Here is a 20,024-nt window from a genome sequence, read left to right on the forward strand (position 1 = left end):
CGGCTCCGGTTCGAAGCGGGGCGGCGGCGGGCGGTATGGAGAGCGCGGTGGTGGCACCGGCACCGGCACCGTCTGTGTGCCCGCAGACGGCGGGCGGCGCAGCGCCGGGCTCGGGCGGGGGCCGCGGGTTCCCGTTCCCCTACACCCCGTACCCAATCCAGGAGCGGTTCATGGCGGCGCTGTACGGCGCGCTGGAGGCCGGACGGGTCGGGATCTTCGAGAGCCCCACGGGCACGGTGAGGCGGGGCGGCGGGCAGGAGCCGCCAGGCGGGGGGAGGTGGGTGCGGAGGGACGGTGACACCGAAAAGTCGGCAAAAAGACTCCTTAACGCTGTTTTGAAAGTGTTAAAAAGCAGCACTTTTACTGCCGGGCGCTCGGAGGATCGTTCCTCAAATCGAGAGTGTGCATGATTCGCATTTCTTGGTATTTATTACATATACCTATTGCATATTCATTTTTTTCTACCGCTTGGTTAATGCATTAAACACAAATTATTTACATAACCCCGCCCTTTCCTGGTTGTCTGTCTTTGGTATTTGAGTCTTCAGGGGTCTCTAGTGGTCCTCGGTGTGTTCGCAGCCTGGTGCCCCCCCGGTGTCAGCTTCTTGACCTCTTTTATTGATCGTACACATTGTCATTTTGTCCTGCTACTCAGCAAGAGTCATGTAGCTCTTCCTTCGTTTAGTGGAATATTCCGCTTTCCCAGCTTGCAAGCCAAGGACATCCCCACTTTGCCTCATGCCCAGTCTCTATAGAGCTGTTGTTTCTCTATTGGGTTTCTGTTACATTAGGCCTAGTCTTGCTACATTATGCCTAGGGGTCTCTAAAAGGTTTCTGTTCCTTTTATCGATGTGGTACCTGGGGAGAGGGGCTGGGCCTGGGGCTGGTGATCAGAAGGGGCTGTCACCGAGTGTGTGAGGCAGCCTGGTGTGTGTGTGGGTGACATCATTGCTCCGCCACAGGAGCCTCATCTTGTCTGTTTTCTACGTCAGGGGAAGTCACTGAGCCTCATCTGTGGGGCCCTGTCCTGGCTCCGAGACTTCGAGGAGAAGAAGCAGCAGGAGGAGGCGCGACTCTTGGCACCTGAGGAGAGCGGGCAGGAGGGGATGAAGCGGCTGACGCCAGCTGAGCCAGAGTGCCCAGACAGCAGGGACACTGCTGGGGAACCTGACTGGGTGACGGCCTTTGTGCAGAAGAAAGAAGAGCGAGACATGGTGGAGAGGCTAAAGGTTGAGAAATGCTGATTGTAGAGTCATAGAATAGTTTGGGTTGGAAGGGACCTTCAGAGGTCATCTAGTCCAACCTCCTGCCATGAGCAGGGACATCTTCAACTAGATCAGGTTGCTCAGAGCCCCGTCCGGCCCAGCTTTGAATGTCTCCAGGGACGGGGCATCTACCACGTCTCTGGGCAACCTGGGCCAGTGTTTCACCACCCTCATTGTAAAAAATTTCTTCCTCATGGCTAGCATAAATAGCCTCATATGCAGAGGATGGGTAAAGCAATGAGGTGTGAGGGTAAGAAAGGCTGATAGCCTGGGTGCTGGCTGGAAAAAAAAGTGAGGTGCACTGTGATGGAGGTCTTCATCTTCTGCATGACTTTGTTTCAGTTACGAGGGATAAGCCATTGCTGTGCAGGTTGCATAAAATAGGGAACTATACTGCTCTGAACATCGTAACATATAATAGGTGTGCACTCCAGGGGAAAGGGATTGTGTACAGACAATTTGGTTTCGGAGTTAATTTTTTTTTATACCCAGGAATTAGGAAAGTAATTATATCCAAGGTTTAAGGACTAAATACACTTCATCCTTTTTTTCGCTTTCCATTTGTTTTAGGAAGAGCAGATCAAGAGAAAAAAGCGAGAAGATCGTCTTGAGAAAATTCGCCATAATGTGCAGTTAAAATATGCAGTAAAGAGAAAGGCGAGTTATTCCACAGAGATTAGAACTTTCTGCTTTGGTTATCTTGAGTGGTGTTCATACTTGTTTATATCTGTGACTTCACTTTGAATTTTCCAACCCATCTGTTTGGCGAGTTCTTTGTATTAGGTTGCTGAAATGGGCCATCCAAAATTTTTGGTTTTCTTTTTAAAGTACAAGTGTGAGAAACAATTCGTGCATAGACAATTTCCTGTGACACCACTTGTGTGTGGATAGAAGAGGCGTGTGTTCTGATGACCTTCTGTTTCTCTGCTTTTGTTTTAAAAGGTTTAATACTTTGATTATTTTTATTTTAAAGCGCTCTGTTTAATGAGCGTTTGCGAACACTCTGTACTGCTGGACTAAAACCTGTAGAACTGTGATTACATTTAAGATCGTGGGAATGGAAGACCCCTCAAAAAAAGCCAGGTCAGGCTTTGGTTGTACTTTGCCCACCACTAGGGAATGATTGTATTTGTTTACTTTCATAGCAAACATGATTGTGTTGTTCAGAAATGTCTCTTTTCCACATATAAAAAGTTCACAGATATTCCTGCCATTTAGATGGGTGAACTGGCTTCAGTACTCCTGACTCTAAGAGCTTTTCGATGGTATAAGCCAAACTTCCCAGAAATACCCACTTCAGGTCCCCAAACAGGCAGATTTGCTGGGCTGCCAGGCTATTGGTTTTTAGTGTGCAGTGTCGTGTTTTAGTCAACTCCTGTCAAAAGAATATGGCAAAAATAGTGAAGGATGAGAGGTGAATAGCAAATCAAAACCAAGTAGAACAAAGAACTTTTGTCTCTTAAAAGAGGTTGAAGAGCATGACATGAGAAGCATGATTGAAAAAAAAAAAAGAAAAAACAAACAAGAAAGCTAATGAGAGAAGTGTTACAGAGATTTGGAAAAGCAACTGATTTCATCTCCTCTGTAGTGCTTGCTAACTGCTTTTCTTCACAATCCCATGGTAAAAGAATGCTTATTGAAGTTGAAAGATACTGTTTTCAGGTGGGGAAAAAACAAGCCATTCTTTAACAGAACACAAAATTAGTCAGAACACTGTTCTTCAAAGTTTAATGACATATTTGCAGAGAGGTAGAGCTATGTTAGAATAAGAACCACATAACTGGAGAAAAAAGGGCAAGAGAAATCTTGTGCTCTGCATTCTAAAACAGGTGCTGAGTTGATCCTAGCCTTGAGTTAAGTGTGGATGGAGTATTTGATTATGTGCTTATATGTTTGCTTGATTGGGTTTTTTCAAACATACTGGGTTTTTTTCTCAGTTGTCTTTCATGGGCCGCTTTAAGCAACTAATACCGGATTACGCTGATATTGTCATTTCAGGATCTAGGAGTTCAGGAGACCTTTTGCATAGAAGACTTTTTCATGTTTCTCTCTTCACAAGTGTGTGTCAGCAAGTCTTTGGTTGTTGGTAGCAGCTGTGGGGCTGTACAGCTTCAGACACCTTGGTGTATTTGCTTGTCCTGCTGGGGGTTTACCCCACACGCCATTCCCTGTGTTACTGGGGAGGATCTGTGCTGTCTTCCCACCTGTCTGTGTGCTGCCTCTCTTTCTGTAAGAGAAACTATGTGATCATGTGTTCCTTCTAGAGGTCTGAGGAGGATGAGACAAAGCGCCTTCTTCAGCTCAGCAAGGAGGTTCTTTCAGAGGGAGCTGGAATAGATGGTCTAGAGCAGCTGGACCATGATGAGGAGGAGCTGATTCTTGCTGAATATGAGAGTGACGAAGAAAAGAAAACTTCATCTGGGTAAGGACATGGAGTTCCATGCCAAGAAAATGTTTTCTGTATAATTTTTGACTTCCATTAATTAAAGGCATTTTATATGTGGTTGTGCAGATCTGAAGTTTCTCCCCTATTCAGGCTGTTTAAGGTAGTGGTTGTTATGGGGATTTGTTTTGTTTTTTTAAGCTTTTATTAGACTGATCAAAGTTGACCTGAAGTCTTTTCTGACAAAGTGCATTTTTCTTAAAATGTGTGGCAATGTCTTGCCTTCATCCATGCCCAGTTTCCCAAAGAATGCCTCTGGATGCTGAGTGAATGACTTGGCATCAAGTTCCTTGCATTAGAAAACCAAAATGGAACCCAGGGCATCGGAGGAAGTTATCAGTCCTGCATACTAACAGCGGCATATCTTGGTACGCTAACGGGAGAGGTGTTCAGATTTCTAATGACCGAGCTTCCACATGAAAATCCCATGCTCACTTTTCACTTTCATACATTTACTTTATGCAGAAAGCCAGGAGCTATACATAGCCATGAAAAGTCAAATACATTTTAAATACAAATTTACTAATGAGTATCTAGACAGATCCTCCTGCCTTAAAAACTGCAAAACACATTAACTACTTCATTTTATGTAGTTTATCAAACATTAAACTGCTGTTGCCTTTGAGGAACTCTATGGCAGCTAAATATCTTCCTGAAGCTTCTCTTTATGTAATAGCTTGAGGGTGGTGGATTGTCTCCAAAGGGAAAGTTTTACAAAAATAAATAAGCTCACCAAAGAATAATATAGAACTGATTAACTTATGCCTGGGGCTTACAAGCCCCAGATTTGAAAGAAAAAAAAAAATGCTTGACATTGCTAAAGACACAGCCCTATGGACATTTTCCTTTTAAAGAGCAAGGCTTGAGCTGATTGTGCATATGTACACTACTCTTAAAAAGTTGATTTTTCTTTTACCTCCTGAGTTAAGATGTGAGGCTCTTCTTGAGATGACATAACCATCTCTCTTGAGACCTGTCTCTTGTAGTAGAGCATCATTTGATTCCAACTGTCAATGATCTGCTGAAAGGAAACTGTTTGAGCTTTCTCTTTTCTTAGGCTGGAAGAAGATGATGATGATTTGGAAGAGGAACACGTGACTAAGGTGAGATGAGGAAAGTAAATAGTGCCAACACACAGAACAGCATAGGAGTGAGCAGAATTATGGTTTCTTTGCACCTTTCCAGGGTCATCGATACAGAAGGATTTAGGAACTAGCAGCCAAGAACTGCCAAGTTTGTTGATGATAGTGGCCAGTTTTGCTGTGCTCATCTCCTTCTAGACCACACTGGCTGCTTAGGCAGCTTGCTCTGCAATCACTGCTGAATTTTTGCTGTGACTTGCTGTAAAAGCATGCTGCAATAAACAGCTTTTTATTACTCTCCAATGGTAAGTCCCTGTTTTTATAGGGACCTTGGAAAATTAAATGGAAACATGGGCAAATGCATAGGAGAAAGAAAGATAAGGCTGTTGGCCTCAATGGTTATAAGTTGACACTCAACCATGTGCCTTCCCTTGTGTTTTTGAAGGTTTGAGCAAAATGTACCTTGTTGAGGTGCTTGGCCATGTCCTTGTGGAATTGGTTGTAAGCAGGGGATTTGCTTCCATGTTCTCCCTGTCTTCCCTTTGTGCTTCCTCATTGCAGATTTACTACTGCAGCCGCACTCACTCCCAGCTGTCTCAGTTTGTGCGTGAGGTGCAAAAAAGTCCTTTTGGCAAAGACACCCGTCTGGTCTCCTTGGGATCCAGGCAGGTAAGTGGAATTTTTCACAAGGGACCCAGAGTGCACGTTAACTTAATGTGAGAGACTTTCCAAGGAGGCGTGTGGATGTGACGCCACAGAAGGCATCTCAGGAATTGACTGAATCTCCCATTGAAAAACTCGAGCTGTCAAGGGCTGTGACACAGATCTGAGTGATGCATGTTTTTCTGTGAGCCGTGCTTTGGCCATTTACCGTTCGATGTATATGCAGAAATCTGTTTTACCTTTCCTGATGTGGAATATTACAGATGTTTGAGTCACTGGGAAGGTGCTCCTCTTAGTATTACTTCTGGAAGTGTTATTTAAAGCTGCTGTGTAGCTGTGAGCCATCTCAGTACACCTCATTTTTTTCTCCTTGCTAGATTTTTATGAGTTTTGAGCATATTTGTAGCAGTTAGTATGTGCAGTGTCTGACCAATAGACTTTTCCTTTTTTCATTTTGGAATCAGACCTGCTTTAAAGAAATGTTTCATTTTACAGCAAAGGATGCACAGGGGGCACTCAGTGCTTAATGACCCCCTAACGCTTCCTCTTTTGCATGTCCAAGAACCTGTGTGTGAATGAGGAGGTGCGACGCTTGGGGGCTCTCCAGCTCATCAATGACCGCTGCATGGAGATGCAAAAGAACAAACACGGTAGGAACACTTGCAGCCTGGGGAAGCAGTCGCTGAAAAAGCTGGTATGAGACTCTGGAGACAGTGTGATCTGCCAGTCAGTTCTCTCTCTGGCAAGACTGTCTTGGTAGGAGCTTGAAAAATGGCAAGTTGGAGGAGCAGAGCTAGAGATCCTTAGTGCTTTGACGTTTCTTGTCCTTCAGGCTAGGATGCTGAGATCTGTATGTACATGTATGAGTGCCCTAAGTTGGTTTGGACTTTTTCAACAGAAGAATGCTTGTCTTTAGCTCAGTACTAGAGATGTTGGAAAATGCCACGTGGCTAATCTAACTGGCAAGAGTAGCGTTCACTGTGGAGATGGAAATGTTACTGCTGAATAATCTTTAAATAGGTCAAAAATACACATGACAAAGCCTGCTTTGAAATCCAAGAGGTTCTGCAAAGGGGTTGTTTTAGGCTATTGTGTTGTCCCTCATAGCTTGCTTTTGATTTCTGCTGTTAGAAAAGAAGACTGATGAAGAGTTGGAAGGAAAGAAGAGGCGTGTGAGTCGCGCTGTATGCCCCTTTTATTCCTATGAGCAAATGCAGTTTCTCTGTGATGAAGTTCTAGTGGAAGTGAAGGATATTGAGCAGTTGGTGGCTTTGGGAAGGGAGACCAAAGCCTGCCCATATTATGGGAGTCGATATGCCATTCCTGCTGCTCAGGTAAGGTGTACATGCTTTTAGTGGAATTAATGACAGGGCCTCTAAGAATAAACCAATTGCCTGCTCGCCCCAGTACTGTTACTCAATATTGTGGGAGTTTGTAAACAGCCTGTGTTTCTGTCAGCTGTAGTTTTGCTGAGAAAGCAAAGGAAAATAAGAATACCAATTTGAAATTAATATGGAGGCTCTAAGTATGTCTCAGCATTCTGAAACACTTGAAAGGCTCAGTAACTGTGAGGCAATACTGACGTGTGGGCATAATCTTTGCTCTTGCCACTGCTCTTCCTTGCTTGGTTCTCTGTCAGAAGACACACTGTCAGTGCTTCAGAGGAGATCTGGAGGGTAACCTGAGCCAGTATGCATTTGTAGCATAAACATTTCTCTTTAGCTTGCATCCCAGTGCCCCTCTCAAGCACGTGCTCCTGTCCCTTTTCCCATAATAAGAGTAGGTAACTTGATTGAACTCTGTGAGACCGTCTGACACGGGCATTTAAGGAGTTCTTGGGGAGCGCCCTCAGTTTGTAAGGATGAGAGCCAGAATCAGGGCAGTGTGTGCTTCCTCTGTAGCTGGTGGTGCTGCCCTATCAGATGCTCTTGCATGAACCTACCAGGAGCGCTGCTGGGATCAAGCTGAAGGACCAGATTGTAATCATCGATGAGGCCCACAACCTCATAGACACCATCACCTGTATCCACAGCGCGGAGGTCAGCGGCTCTCAGGTGGGTCATAGCTTGGCCTGTTAATCATGAGCAAGTTCTGCATCCAGCAGACCACCTTTTCTTGACTCCTACCTAGTAATAGCTCCTTTTTTTCCTTCATGTAGCTGTGCTGTGCCCACTCCCAGTTGTTGCAGTACATGGAGCGATACAGGTGAGGATGTCAGAGGAAAACAGCACAACAGCGACCGGCAGTGTGGATGCCAGGGCTTGTCTCATGCCTGCAGAGTATTTCTTGCTTTTCCCTGGTGGAATGTCATTTGCATTTATACTTCTGCAGATGAAAAGCCAATTGCTTCATTATCTCTGTCTAGATCCGTCTAAGTCAGGCTCTTGGGACTGGTATTAAGCAGTGAGAAGGGGGATGCCCTGAGGATTCTGGCTTTCCCTTATACTCTCCATTCCTCTCCCAGTATCTCCCTCTAATCACTCCTGCTTTGTGATGCAGAGTTTAGAAAGATTCAGTCTTTCCTGTCTCTCCTGAACCTTAGTCTTTCATGTGCTGACTGGCATTATAGCAGAGGCAGTAAGATCTGCAGAGGAAGCTATGTGTGATTTTTGGCTCAGGCCAGATCTTGCATCTTTTCATCCCTGCAGGGATTGATTATTGTGATCAATGCTAATAACTTTGAATTTGTGGAGCATTATTGCAACAGGGACTTGAGACGTCACTGCCATTGTAATAAACAAAATGTAATTAATGTGTGAGGAGAAAGGAGATGGTAGGGATGGTGTTGCAGAGATGAGTGCTTTGACATGACCTTGGGCAGGACATCCAGGGGTCTGTGCTCTGTCATCAATAAGGAGACTGAGCCTGAGAGAAGTCATTCTTGGTTCTCATCTACTCAAAATGAAGGAGAATTCAGGTGCTTGTCTCTGCAGCTCAGCCGCTGTGAGTTACTCTCTGAAGATGTTTTGGGGCCTAATACCTGTCTCATTTTTCATAGGAAACGTTTGAAGGCAAAGAACCTGATGTACATTAAGCAGATCCTGTATTTGCTGGAGCGGTTTGTGGCCATGCTGGGAGGTAAGCAAACCTATTCCATCTCCAGGGATGCTGATAGACTCTGAGCTAGTTGGTACTTCCTCAGGGCACTGTCCCCCTTCCCCCTCTGCAGAATCTGTGGGGAGATGTTGCTCATCTATAGGTTCAGATGCCAGTAATTTTATTTCTCAGGCTGTTTTGTAACATGGGGATGTTGACTGGTATCTTCCTGAACCCCTCTCTTTGTTTCATTAGCTGTGGAGCAGCAGATGACATCATAAGTTGGTAGAGGCAGTTTCCCTCTGTTTCTGTGTCGTCTTCTGATGTGATTAGAGTGGGGACAAGGTAGGGTGCTAAGTGAGGAATACAACAGATGTGTGACAGTGATCAGGACAGCACTAGAGCTGTACAGAATAAATCTCCTGGGTCATCTGGTGGCATGGGCTCTAGCTGTGTCAGGTATGCCTCTGCAGAATGAGTCTTTCTTGAGCGGTGCCTTTCCTTTGTGAAAAAATACTATTTTGCTGTGATTTTTAAATCCACTGGCATTTGCAGGGCTCCTTTCCTCTAATGCTCTGTTTGTGAGAACACAGTGTGTCTGGAGAAGAGCCTGTCATAAGTTCATAAGGAGCTTTCTCCTTGGCCAAGGGAAATGCAGCTCTTGGGGGGCAGAGGCGTGGTGGTGCTCTTTGCCCTTCTCTCCAAAGTTTACTTCTCTTCCCACCCTGTTCCTGCCAGTCCTCTCTTCCCCACATTCAGTTAAGTCCTTTCATCAGAAAGATGCAGCCTGTGTACATCTTCATGATTGAGGCTGCAAGAGTGAGATGTGAGGTGGGTGTTAAACACCAGGACACAGAACACAGTGAGTGGCAGCAAGTAATCCTGTTCTGGCTGTCAGGGTCTGGGCATGGAGCCGTCCTCAGGTTTTCCCCTCTTCCCAATTGTCTGGCAGCCTACACGTCTCCCAGGTCCCCATTGCCGCACTGAGGAGGGGTGAGGGATACATCGCAGTCCCTCTCCTTTTGTCTGTCCCTTCGTCTGTGCAGCGTGATGACTACGTCGTGTGTGAGCATTTGTATGCGCCCGCCCTACCTGCTGCCTCCTGCTACAGAAGGAATGTAGGTGGTGTTTCTTAGGATGCAGCAGCATGCTTGTCCTGCAATGTAGGGCTGCTTTACAGAGGGAATGAAACCTGAGCAGGAGCTGATATTTTGTCTGTGTAGCTACATTTTGCAGATGTATAGTTATTTCTTGGGTTTTGTCCTGATGTGATGTCCCTTTCAGCTCAGTTGTTAATCTCTCACTTCGTTTTCAAGACAGACTCATTCCTTGAATTGGTTTCATGTTTTCCAGGTAATGTGAACCAAAATCCTAGCTATCAGGCAGTTTCCCAAACAGGTAAGACTGAGGTGAACACCTGGGTTGTGCAGCCATCAGTCAGGGACACAGAGATGGGCAGTAAGGGGCTGCAGGCCCAGCAGCTAATAATTTTTATTCTCCTTCCCCCTCTTTCTTTCAGGGACATTGCTGAAATCCATCAATGACTTTCTGTTTCAGAGCCAGACTGACAATATCAATCTCTTCAAGGTAATGCAAATGTTGTCATCTGCTAGGTCACCGGTGGTGGTGACTTTTTCAAGGTTATCAGAATGCGTGTATGAGAGCTGGAAGTAGAGCCAAGGCCCACATGGTGGGATCTGCTTTCTAGCAGATTATCCCCAATGTATAGATCTCTCTGCTGCTGTCTGGATGACAGTGCATTAAATCTGGATAGATGGTCCTGGAGTGGAGGGGAGCAAGCAATTAAACATGTATGAGTGCAGAGGCTGCCTGCAGGCAAAGCTAAACTGTAAGGGCTGAGGGTGAAGAAACTACACTGCTCCAATAACCTGACCCACCCCTTGAACCTCCAAACACAGCACCTTAATGCAGAGCGTTTCCTCTCTGGCAGCAATGCCTTTGTAATAAACTGTTGTCTGGAAGGCAACACTCATGAAGAACTGTGCGTTGCTCCCTGAGAGCACAGCAAGGGCAGCAAGTGATATCCCAGCCGGACAGGGATCCAGGGCAGTGGGATGGAAGAAGGGATGCTGAATGCCAGTTCATTTTTTTTTTTCTCTCTTTTTCCAACAGGTTCAGCGTTATTGTGAGAAGAGCCTCATCAGTAGGAAGGTACTGCCCCTGAGACTTTGTGATCAACAGCGTTCAAATGCTGTTTCACACATTAAGTTTGAAGTGGAAGACACAGCAACTGGGGTGGAAGCCTGTCTTCTCCACTCTGCTCTGCAAACAAAGTGGTTCCTGTAAAAAGCACTGTATGGGCAGGTTGCCTTTAGCTTATACAGCAAAGAAGCATACAGCATGGTGTACCACAGTATTCCAGTGGCTGCTAGTTCTGTGCTGCTTGGCTTCAAACTCGCCAGCCTGGTAGGCTGTACTGGGGAAAAAAGCATCAGAGACTTGTTTTGATTTTGATTCAAAGAGTGAAGGAACACAATGGTTGCTCTGGGCTGACATACTGATTGGGCTGGTTTGTGAACACCTACCATGGACCTTTATCTGTGGCAGGCCAGAAACCTGGTTTTATCTTGTCTAATTTCTGCTGTTGGTAGTCTTAATCTTACTGGCTTTTGCTTGGCAGCTTTTTGGGTTTGTGGAGCGATACGGAGGCCCTGCCACAGCTGTGAAGACCAACAAGGAGAACGAGAGGTTGGGTGGTTTGCAGAGCTTTCTTCTGACACTCCAGCGGGGATCTGATAAAGAGGGTGAGTTCAGACATCCTTCCCTTGTGCATCTGCAGACAAAGTGAGGATGTGGAACCTGCATCTGTCTGCCTGAGGAAAGGGGAGGCAGATTTGAAGAGCAACAAACTGCAGAAGCTGTCCTGTGCAGGTGTCTTAATGTATCTGACTAGATGACCTAGGCAACCATACATAGGATTAGAAGATCTCATGAGATCCCTTTCAAGCTGAATGATGTGATTCCATGTTTACGCTGCATGCACTCAAGATTTGCCCTGCTGTGACCTGTTGGCTCTGGGACCTGAGCTACCATGGGTAGCTCTGTTTAGTGATGCCAGCTACAAAAGCCAGATTATTTTTTCCTAGCAATGAGACAAAATTTGGGTTTTCTTCTCTATTGGGTCTTTGTTCTCTGCCTGCGTACGCAGACCAGGTATCGGTTTCCTGTAGAAAGGACCCTTCTGTATTTTCTGCTTAGTCACTGTCTTCAGAAATGTGGCCTAAGTTGCCTGCTTCTCCTTGTCTCTTCTGGCCAGACGGGACTCTCCAGAGCCTTCCCGCGGAGGCTGAGAACGACCAGCTCCGAGCTGCCTCTCCACTGATGCAGATTGAAGGATTTCTCGCAGCCCTCACAAATGCAAACCAAGATGGCAGAGTCATTCTCAACAGGCAAGGTAACAGAAGGGGTCGGCTGGGGAGAGGTGGCGAGAGTTGCAAGCAGGGCACATCACCAGCAGTGAGGAAGGAGATCTTGGGCCTGGGGGGAACCTCCAGACTTGCTGGAACATCTCTGTGCTTGAGAGGATCTAGAGGAAGCCAGAAAAATGATCAGAGGGCTGAAACAGCTCTGCTGTGAGGACAGGCTGAGAGAGTTGGGGTTGTTCAGCCTGGAGAATAGAAGGCTCCAGGGAGACCTTATTGTAGCCTTTCAGTACTTAAAAGGGGCCTGTAAGAAAGATGGGGACAGACTTTTTAGCAGGGCCTGTTGCAACAGGACAAGGGGTAACAGTTTCAAACAATAGGAGAGGAGATTCAGGCTAGACATGAGGAAGAAATTTTTTACAACGAGGGTGGTAAAACCCTGGCCCAGGTCACCCAGAGAGGTGGTAGATGCCCCATCCCTGGAGACATTCAAGGCCGGGCTGGACGGGGCTCTGAGCAACCTGATCTAGTTGAAGATGTCCCTGCTCATGGCAGGGGCGTGGACTAGATGCCCTTGGAAGGTCCTTTCCAAGCAAAACTATTCTATGATTTTGTGATTCCTCAAGCAGGCTAACAGGCTTGTTCTTTGTGAGAACTCTTATGAACCCAAAGGAATTCTTAACCAAGGGTATTGGGGCCAGAGTTTGCAGAGCTCTGTTCCCACTTTGGATGTTGATTTTTGTCTTGTGGTTTATTGTACCTCTTTCACAGCTCCAGGAAGATTAGGAAGCAGCAGGTAACTTCCAGGCTGGCATTATCTGCTGCTGCCCCTGGCAGCATTCAATAGTAAGCCCTTGTTTTGAGAGGTGAGGACCTGGCAGGGTGCCCAGGGCAGGAGGAAGAATTTCTCATAACCCTGAGTCTGTGTCGCAGCTAGTTCCTGATGCTGTCTCTCTCCTTTTCCCAGGCACAGTTGGCCAGAGCAGCCTCAAATTCCTCTTGTTGAATCCAGCTGTCCACTTTGCCAAGGTGGTGGAAGAATGCCGTGCTGTAATCATTGCTGGGGGCACCATGCAGCCGGTGAGGGGATAAGGATGCTGTGCTGAGCTCTCGAGAGGTCTCTGGTGCTATCTGCAAGTAGGCATGGGAAGAGGGCAGCTTGGCCTCCCTGGGGTGTGCTCTTCTTCTCGTTTCACATGGCATGTGTGGGAAAAGGCCTCTCCTACCTGCCCTTTTTTCTCCCTGGTACAGCTTCCCTGCACGAGGCATCGCATTGCCTGTTCATGCAGAAAGTTGTAGGTGTAAGGGCAGGATTGCCCTTGTCAGTTTTTCTTGTCTTCAAGACAATACAAGCTGAGGCTGAGCTTGTGGTGGGCTGGAACTAGCATCGGTAGCAGTCCGAGGACCTTGTAAAACCATCTCACCTTCTCAAGGGACAGAGATCCCACAGGGATGATCCCGTAGGGGATCTTTCAGGAAAATCAGAGCCTCAGTCTTGGTATGGTGGCAGGCAGCTTATCAGCCTTCTCCCGTTGCTTTAGTGCGTAAGAGACTGTGCTCGTGTTGTACAGATGCAGTGGGATGTGTCAGATATCCCAGTTAGTTATGTTTATCCTGTTCCTGGACACAAATGTCTTGAAATTGCCTCTTTGCCCTTGTGACGAGGGAGGGGAGGAGGGTGTGAAGTGCAGGACCTCCTTTTTGGAAGGCCACCATTCCAACTTTGAACCTTCCAGACTATAACTTGGACAGAGCACGCAGTTGCAAGCTCAAGCTGTGGTCTGTGCCGTGCTTGGGAGTCCTGCTAATGGGGTTTTGTGCCTGGGGAAGTCTGAAATTGCGGTGTGTTGGGCCAAGAGGCTGGGTGGTTCCAGGCAAGGGGGGCCATGACAAGGCTCAGGACCACAGGCATTGAAAGGGGACACTCCCTTCCCTTCACCCTGTTCTGCTTGGGCCAGCTTGAAGGTCTGAGTCAGGAGCTTGGCCAGGCGTTGGCAGGGAGCAGGGCCTTGGGACCGGGCTCTGGCAGAGGTCGCTGCCGCTCCTGTCGCAGTGGAGGAGGCCATGGGCACTGGTGGTTGCGGCAGAAGGGTCACGGTGCTCAAGGCCAGGCAGCTGTTCCGGTACCGGGGCTGTCGTGTAAGTGAGGTCTCAGCTGGGCAGTGGCTGACCTTGCAGGGTTGATGCAGCCCCTTTTCCCTCTGTGTGCTCTTAGGCTCCAACTTGCCTCCCAGCCCTGGCTTGTGCTCTCAGCATTTCCGTGCCCTTGGTTTGCTCGTGATGGAGGTAGCCCATCTCCACAGCACCCCACCAGCTCTTCCTCGACACTGGTGCTCAAGGAGCAGCCGTGCTGATGTGATGTCTTTTGGGATGCTGGTGCTTTACCTCTCTTTGGCTTGTGATTCGTAGGTGGCTGATTTCCGAGAGCAGCTACTGTCCTGTGCTGGTGTGGACCCTGCACGTGTTGTGGAGTTCTCTTGTGGTGAGTGTGCCGGGATGGCAGGGAGGGGTCGTAATCCATGTCTGTGGGATTTGAGTGCTGCAGTTGGCCTTTAGTGCTGTTTTGTCAGCACTCAAAGCAAGGTGGCGTCTTTCATGGGCCACTCTGAGCTGGCCCAGTGTCAGCAGGCAGTGTGCCGTCTTCCCAGGGGCTCAGGGAGTGGAAGTCAGAATAGATGAGTGACTTAGGCAAATGTGTGTCTCACTGCAAACAGGTAAAGCTGTTCAGCTGGTAGGGTTTGTGCACACAGCAGTGATGTTGACTCTCACTACTTGTTTTTGTCTCCAGGACACGTGATTCCTCCAGAAAACATTTTGCCCATAATCCTCTGCAGTGGTCCTTCCAACCAGCAGCTGGAGTTCACCTACCAGACGAGAGACCTGCCCCAGATGGTCAGTCTCACTGTTGTTCCCTTTCTTGGTATCTCTTTTTCACTTTGCGTGCCACGTTTCATAGGACAGCGTGCTCTCTGCTGGAAAGGTGGGCTGATCAAAAGCCCTGGCAGGGGAAATCCAGAAGATTTGAGGCAGGTGTGTTGCCAAGTAATTGGGAGAGAGGAGCAGCAAAAGGGATTTTGATCTGCCTGCTCAGAGATAGCTACTGGAGATGAGGAGTACTAGCAGCTCGTTTGGCTGTACTGACCCTGTGTTTGCGTGCTGGACATCAGAAGGTGATTTCTGACTGTGCTTCATAGTTTGAAGGGCTCTGACAGTGGAGCGTGGCAGCCCTGCAGCGTACAGCCCAAACCATGGGGGTGGCAGCAGATGCTTCTGCAATTTTTCCATCCTTTGGTGGGCCAGTAAGCACCCAATGCCAGACACTAGATCTGCTCTGCCCCTGCTGGATCTTCACCAGATGTGCTAGCTAGCTCTCCACATCTGTTCTAGTGTGACAGGTCCCATCCACTGTGACAACAGACATAAACCCTTCTTTCCTGAATAATCACTGCACCTCAACAGTAACAGAAACCCTGGATTCAGAGGAAAAGCCAAGCCGTGAAGAGCGTTTTGGTAATTCCCAGCTCCCCTAGAGAGCTCTCTTCGACCTGGCATATTTTCCCACATTTTTCCTTCTCCCAAGGCATGTCACAGGGGAGGTGTGATCCTGGCGTTGAGCACAGAATTGGAGTGGCGTTAGCTGGAGCTCGTGTCAGCTGCAATATGCTCTTGTCTCCCTTGCAGATGGATGAGACAGGCCGAATCCTTTGCAACCTGTGCAACATGGTGCCAGGGGGTGTGGTGTGCTTCTTCCCCTCCTACGAATATGAGAAGCAGGTCTACGCACACTGGGAGAAAACAGGGCTGCTCACCCGCCTGGCAACTAAGAAGAAGGTAATTGTGGAGCCAGAGGCAGCTGGTACTTCAAATGGAGGTTTCAAAACTCAATTATCTATGCATTACGGGCCTCTCTTGCTGAGTTGTTCTCATACTCTGCACAGCAGAGCGGATATTTATCTAGCCAGTCCCTCCAGTAATGAATAGAGGATGCTTCCTGGGTGGCTGATCACTGAGCTGGGATCTAAATTAGATTAAATCTAGCTATAGATTCTTCAAGTGCAGTCTGTGTAGTGGCCATGAGGGGAGACAATCCTTGCTTTCCATAACCAGCAAGCTTGTTCCCATGTGGCTGGGGGCCTGTTCATGTTGAGTTCCTATAGGGCATTTGTTTTTCCCAGGCTCAGCTGTGTGTCCCTTGAACATGAACCAGTACAACTAAAGGGTAGGCAGAATGGGACCAGGCTGCATTTTGTAGGACAAATGGTGTTCTGGTAGAAGTGCAGAATGAGGGATTGAAGGACTATCAGTGGTGACTCCTGTTGGAGAAGTGATGAGAAATATTAAATGGGAAGATCACTGCAAATATAAAGTCTTTGCAATGAGTCTCACAAGTATTTGAAGCTTGAGCATTGAAGATCAGGCAGTCCAACTCTCACAGGGTGTGGGGCAGGGATCTTGGATAATGTGCCAGGGGCGGATAAAGAAGAATTATATATAGACTGGCTGTGACTTTTGTTTTACCAAAAACTAAATGATTTACCATATGGATTAGGAGAGCACATTCCCAGGTATTTCATAGCCTTGGTGCAGGCATTCTGGCACATGGATCTGCCTGTAGGTTTCTGTGGTGGAAGCTTCTCTGTGTGTTGGTACAGCTGTCACTCATAGTGCCTTTTAGGTGCGTTCTGTCAGGGTCCCATGGTCTGCCTGGTGCCTCCAAGGCTTTGTGCCACAATCACGCAGCTTGCTCTGCCTTTCAGCTCTGATTTGTTCTTGTTTGGCCTTTGCAGTCTCCAGCAAATTGGATATGCATTAGCAAAGCAATTTAGTAGAAGTGCAGCAAGTGTGACTTTCAGCTGCCCACACACAAGATCATATCATAGGTTACAGTCTTTCTTCGGGTAGCTGTGGTGAGATCACACTGAGATTATATATAAATTACACAGGGAAAATTAATTTAAATCAGAGGATTAAATAGCTGCTGTTTAATAAGTTAAATAGTCTTGATTTGTATATGTAATTACCAGTTATTTTTCTACTGAAAGACTGACTCTGGCTGGTAAAATTTGATAGTACTTCTTGCTAACCAAGAGAAAATACATCCTTTAGGTTCTTTACTGTCATACAGAAGACAGATGTTGCACTTCTTGTTTACTAAGAAAACAACTTGTGATTTAGGCCAAGGTGCAGCATCTATCAAAATGCAGCTCAATTAACTTCAGGGGCTCTCAGTAACTAATTAGGCATGCTAGAATAACATAAAGAAATTACTTTTTGTATGCTTTGCATAGAAAACTTATTTATTCACTGGGGAAGGGGAGCTCTTACTTGGAATTAATTGGTGATTCTAATTGATTGGTCCTGTCACTGTCTTTCAAGAACTTGCAGCTGGGGACTCACTCCACCTCATTGTATCTTTCTTCATAGGTGAAAGAGGTGCTCATTGCTTTCCTGCCTTTCAGCTCTTGGGTGACTTTTAACTTCTTGCAGAATTAACCAAGCCTGCCAAAGCTGAAAAGGGAATGTTGGAGGGGCAGGAGCAGCTGCTGCTCCCTTCAGAGCCCAGTTGAAAAGTGCCATAGTGAGCAAGCAGTGCTTTTTCAGGATGGAATGGAAAGGTGCTGGTTAAGTTGTTTTTTCAGGCAATTTACCTTTTCCTGATCTTAGCTCCATGTGCTGGGAGTAAAATGATTTGCTTTCTTCAGACTGCTTGCTTCCTGTTGCTGCAACTGATGCACTGTGCCTGTGACAGATCTTTCAGGAGCCTAAGAAAGCCAACCAAGTGGAGCAGGTGCTGGTGGAATACGCCAAGTGCATACAGGTGAGCTGAGCTGGCAGGCTGGTGGGAGGGTAGCATCCCAATTGTGTGGCGGGGGGGTGCTGCTAAAGAGGGCACTGCAGCATCTGACAAGGTAAGAGGGGCTCTAGCTCCAGTGTGGGGAGCATTTCTGAAGCACAGAAGTCTTCCCCACTCTGGTTTAAGTTGCTGGTCTCTCTCTCCTGCAGCGTTGCAGCCAGGCAGGAGGGCAGATGACAGGGGCCCTGCTCCTTTCGGTAGTCGGAGGCAAAATGAGCGAAGGGATCAACTTCTCAGATGACCTGGGCAGGTAAGGTGGCTGCTCCCTGGAATGTGAGTGCTGGGCTTGTGATGCTGTGACTCCAAGCAGGATAGACTTGCGTGATAGAAAAATCCTGGGGAGCGTGTGGCTTGGGCTGATGTTACGTGTTGTAAAACCCACTACTTTTCATGTGAGTAATGCAATGTGGCTTGCTGTGCTAGATAATCCCTTGTTCTGGCACCCTGAATCCCTTTGCAACTCTTGGTTCAGAATGTGCTTGTCAGACTGCTGTGCTTTATTGCCGCCTTTGGTTTTCAGGGCTGGCTGTCTTTCAGGGGTGCAGTGACCTCTAATTTATCAGTCTATTGGCAAAGTGCTCTAGGATGAGACATTAAGAATAATGCAGTCCTCCCTTGCAGGTGTGTGATTATGGTGGGAATGCCTTACCCCAACATTAAATCTCCAGAGCTCCAGGAAAAAATGACTTGGCTTGACAAAACAATGGTAACACAGACACACCTCTGCCTGTTTCACTTCTGCTTTTTAGTATTAACTTTCCTCCCAGTACAGGAGTCCCAGGGCTTCCTTTGAAGATTTTTGTTTTTGTCTTTGAGCTTTCCCTCACTTCCCAGACTCTGTGGTACTGAGTGCACAGCCTTCTCTACACTGCACATGTATAGGTGGCCGTAAACACAGGGAAGAAGCTCAGTGGAGGGAACCACCACCAGGGCTTGCTGGGAACTAAGCCCCAGAGGAGGTGGCAGGGTGGTAGAAGCTGCTTGCCAGGATCACTTCTCCCTTTGGCTCACTTTTTCTTTCTCACTGCCCAACCGGGGATGCTGTTCCTGGGCAGCTGGGGACAAGTGCTCTTGGGCTGGCTCTTTGTGGATGCTTGACACGGTTTTCTGACTGCAACCTTTCTTCTCCCCTTCCTTACTCTCAGTGTGGGGTCTGCTTGGCCACCCACTTGTTCTCCAGGGGTAAAAGCATTTGTCTCACTTTGTCAATAAGAGTCCCTAGTTTGATTTACATCTGCCTCACGTTCAGTCTTACCTGTTTCTTCTTTCCAGCCGAGAGCTGCTGGCCAGGCCCCTAGCAGAGTGCTGATTGAAAACTTGTGCATGAAGGCAGTAAACCAGTCAATAGGTAATTCATCCTTCCTTGGACAGGCTGGGGGATACGAAACGTGACTGCACTGAAGTAGGAGGGTGGTGAAAAGGGATGCAGTACTGATCAGTCGTAAGTACAGATGATGGGAACATGAGCTTCCCTGCCCGAGAACAAACACTTGAGCGGGCCGGTGTAAGGTGGTTGTACTCTCTGTACAGGCAGGGCCATTCGCCACCAGAAGGACTTTGCAAGCATCCTGCTCCTGGACCACAGGTACGCCCGCCCTGCCATCTTTAACAAACTGCCGCAGTGGATCAGGGAGAGGACCCAAGTGAAACCGGCCTTCGGGTCAGCGTTTGCAGAATTAAGAAAGGTCAGAACTTGTATCTTATGTACAGCTACCAAAACTGTTTCCCACTGTACTCTACTCAAATTTTCACTTTAGTGTAAGGCCAGGAACGAACTGTCTGGTTTTGTGTGTTCCTAGTTCCATCGAGGGAAATTGGACACGTCATTGTGCGCGCCAGAGAAGAGGCTGTAGGTCAGCTCTGTGAGCTGCACCTCTGAAGCACACTCGAAGTAACATGAGTTCCCGCTTTTCTGTACCAAGAAGTTTGTGAATCTCTGCCTTCTGCCTCCTTTGTGGATGCTTGCTGTTAAGTATCTGAGTGTTATGATGGTGAGAGCCTTCAGTACTATAACCAGGAGAGAAACTGGTTGGAGGTAGGTGAAGGCAGTAGGAGGAGGCTTATTTATTTACAGCTGTTAAGATTTTATTTAAATTGATTAAATATTTTCAACCCAAACACTTAAGTATGGAGAGTGTAATTATTTTGACTGTATACATCTGCCTTTTCCTATCAACCACCAAATGTAGGAGGCCTGATGACCAATGAAAACATAGAGCTTATCACAAGAATTGTAAATTATCAGGCCGTTAGCTTGTGTGATGTTGGAATTGCAGTCAGACTGGTAAGACACAGGGC

The 20,024-nt window shown here is 47.2% G+C and overlaps 1 protein-coding gene across 2 annotated transcripts; it reads left to right on the top strand.

The window, feature by feature from the left end:
• Nucleotides 1–14: 14 nt before the first annotated feature.
• On the top strand, nucleotides 15–19,846 carry DDX11 (DEAD/H-box helicase 11). Of its 2 annotated transcripts, XM_065841718.2 has the most exons (26): nucleotides 15–236; nucleotides 993–1,229; nucleotides 1,836–1,922; nucleotides 3,530–3,687; nucleotides 4,766–4,811; nucleotides 5,352–5,459; nucleotides 6,016–6,103; nucleotides 6,585–6,787; nucleotides 7,355–7,507; nucleotides 7,612–7,658; nucleotides 8,452–8,531; nucleotides 9,843–9,887; nucleotides 10,009–10,076; nucleotides 10,623–10,661; nucleotides 11,131–11,254; nucleotides 11,767–11,904; nucleotides 12,840–12,952; nucleotides 14,282–14,354; nucleotides 14,661–14,764; nucleotides 15,554–15,703; nucleotides 17,622–17,690; nucleotides 17,876–17,976; nucleotides 18,348–18,432; nucleotides 18,999–19,074; nucleotides 19,257–19,411; nucleotides 19,526–19,846. In XM_065841718.2, exons 1-26 carry the CDS (start codon nucleotides 36–38, stop codon nucleotides 19,577–19,579), a joined length of 2,802 nt encoding a protein of 933 aa, XP_065697790.2. In that variant the 5' UTR covers nucleotides 15–35; the 3' UTR covers nucleotides 19,580–19,846. The 2 variants fall into 2 exon arrangements, with proteins under 2 accessions (XP_065697790.2, XP_071673452.1); XM_071817351.1 differs by lacking the exons at nucleotides 15–236; nucleotides 993–1,229; nucleotides 1,836–1,922; nucleotides 3,530–3,687 and adding an exon at nucleotides 3,703–4,076.
• Nucleotides 19,847–20,024: the final 178 nt, after the last annotated feature.

Source organism: Patagioenas fasciata, chromosome 1 (genome assembly GCF_037038585.1).
Source record: "Patagioenas fasciata isolate bPatFas1 chromosome 1, bPatFas1.hap1, whole genome shotgun sequence".
Lineage (NCBI taxonomy): Eukaryota > Metazoa > Chordata > Aves > Columbiformes > Columbidae > Patagioenas > Patagioenas fasciata.

Excerpts from the sequence above, each read along its gene's own strand:
- DDX11 (XM_065841718.2), top strand. The coding sequence starts at position 36 with ATGGAGAGCGCGGTGGTGGCACCGGCACCGGCACCGTCTGTGTGCCCG. Across the intron at positions 3,688-4,765 it reads GAAAAGAAAACTTCATCTGG|GCTGGAAGAAGATGATGATG; the intron begins GTAAGGACATGG and ends CTCTTTTCTTAG. Across the intron at positions 10,077-10,622 it reads ACAATATCAATCTCTTCAAG|GTTCAGCGTTATTGTGAGAA; the intron begins GTAATGCAAATG and ends TTTTTCCAACAG.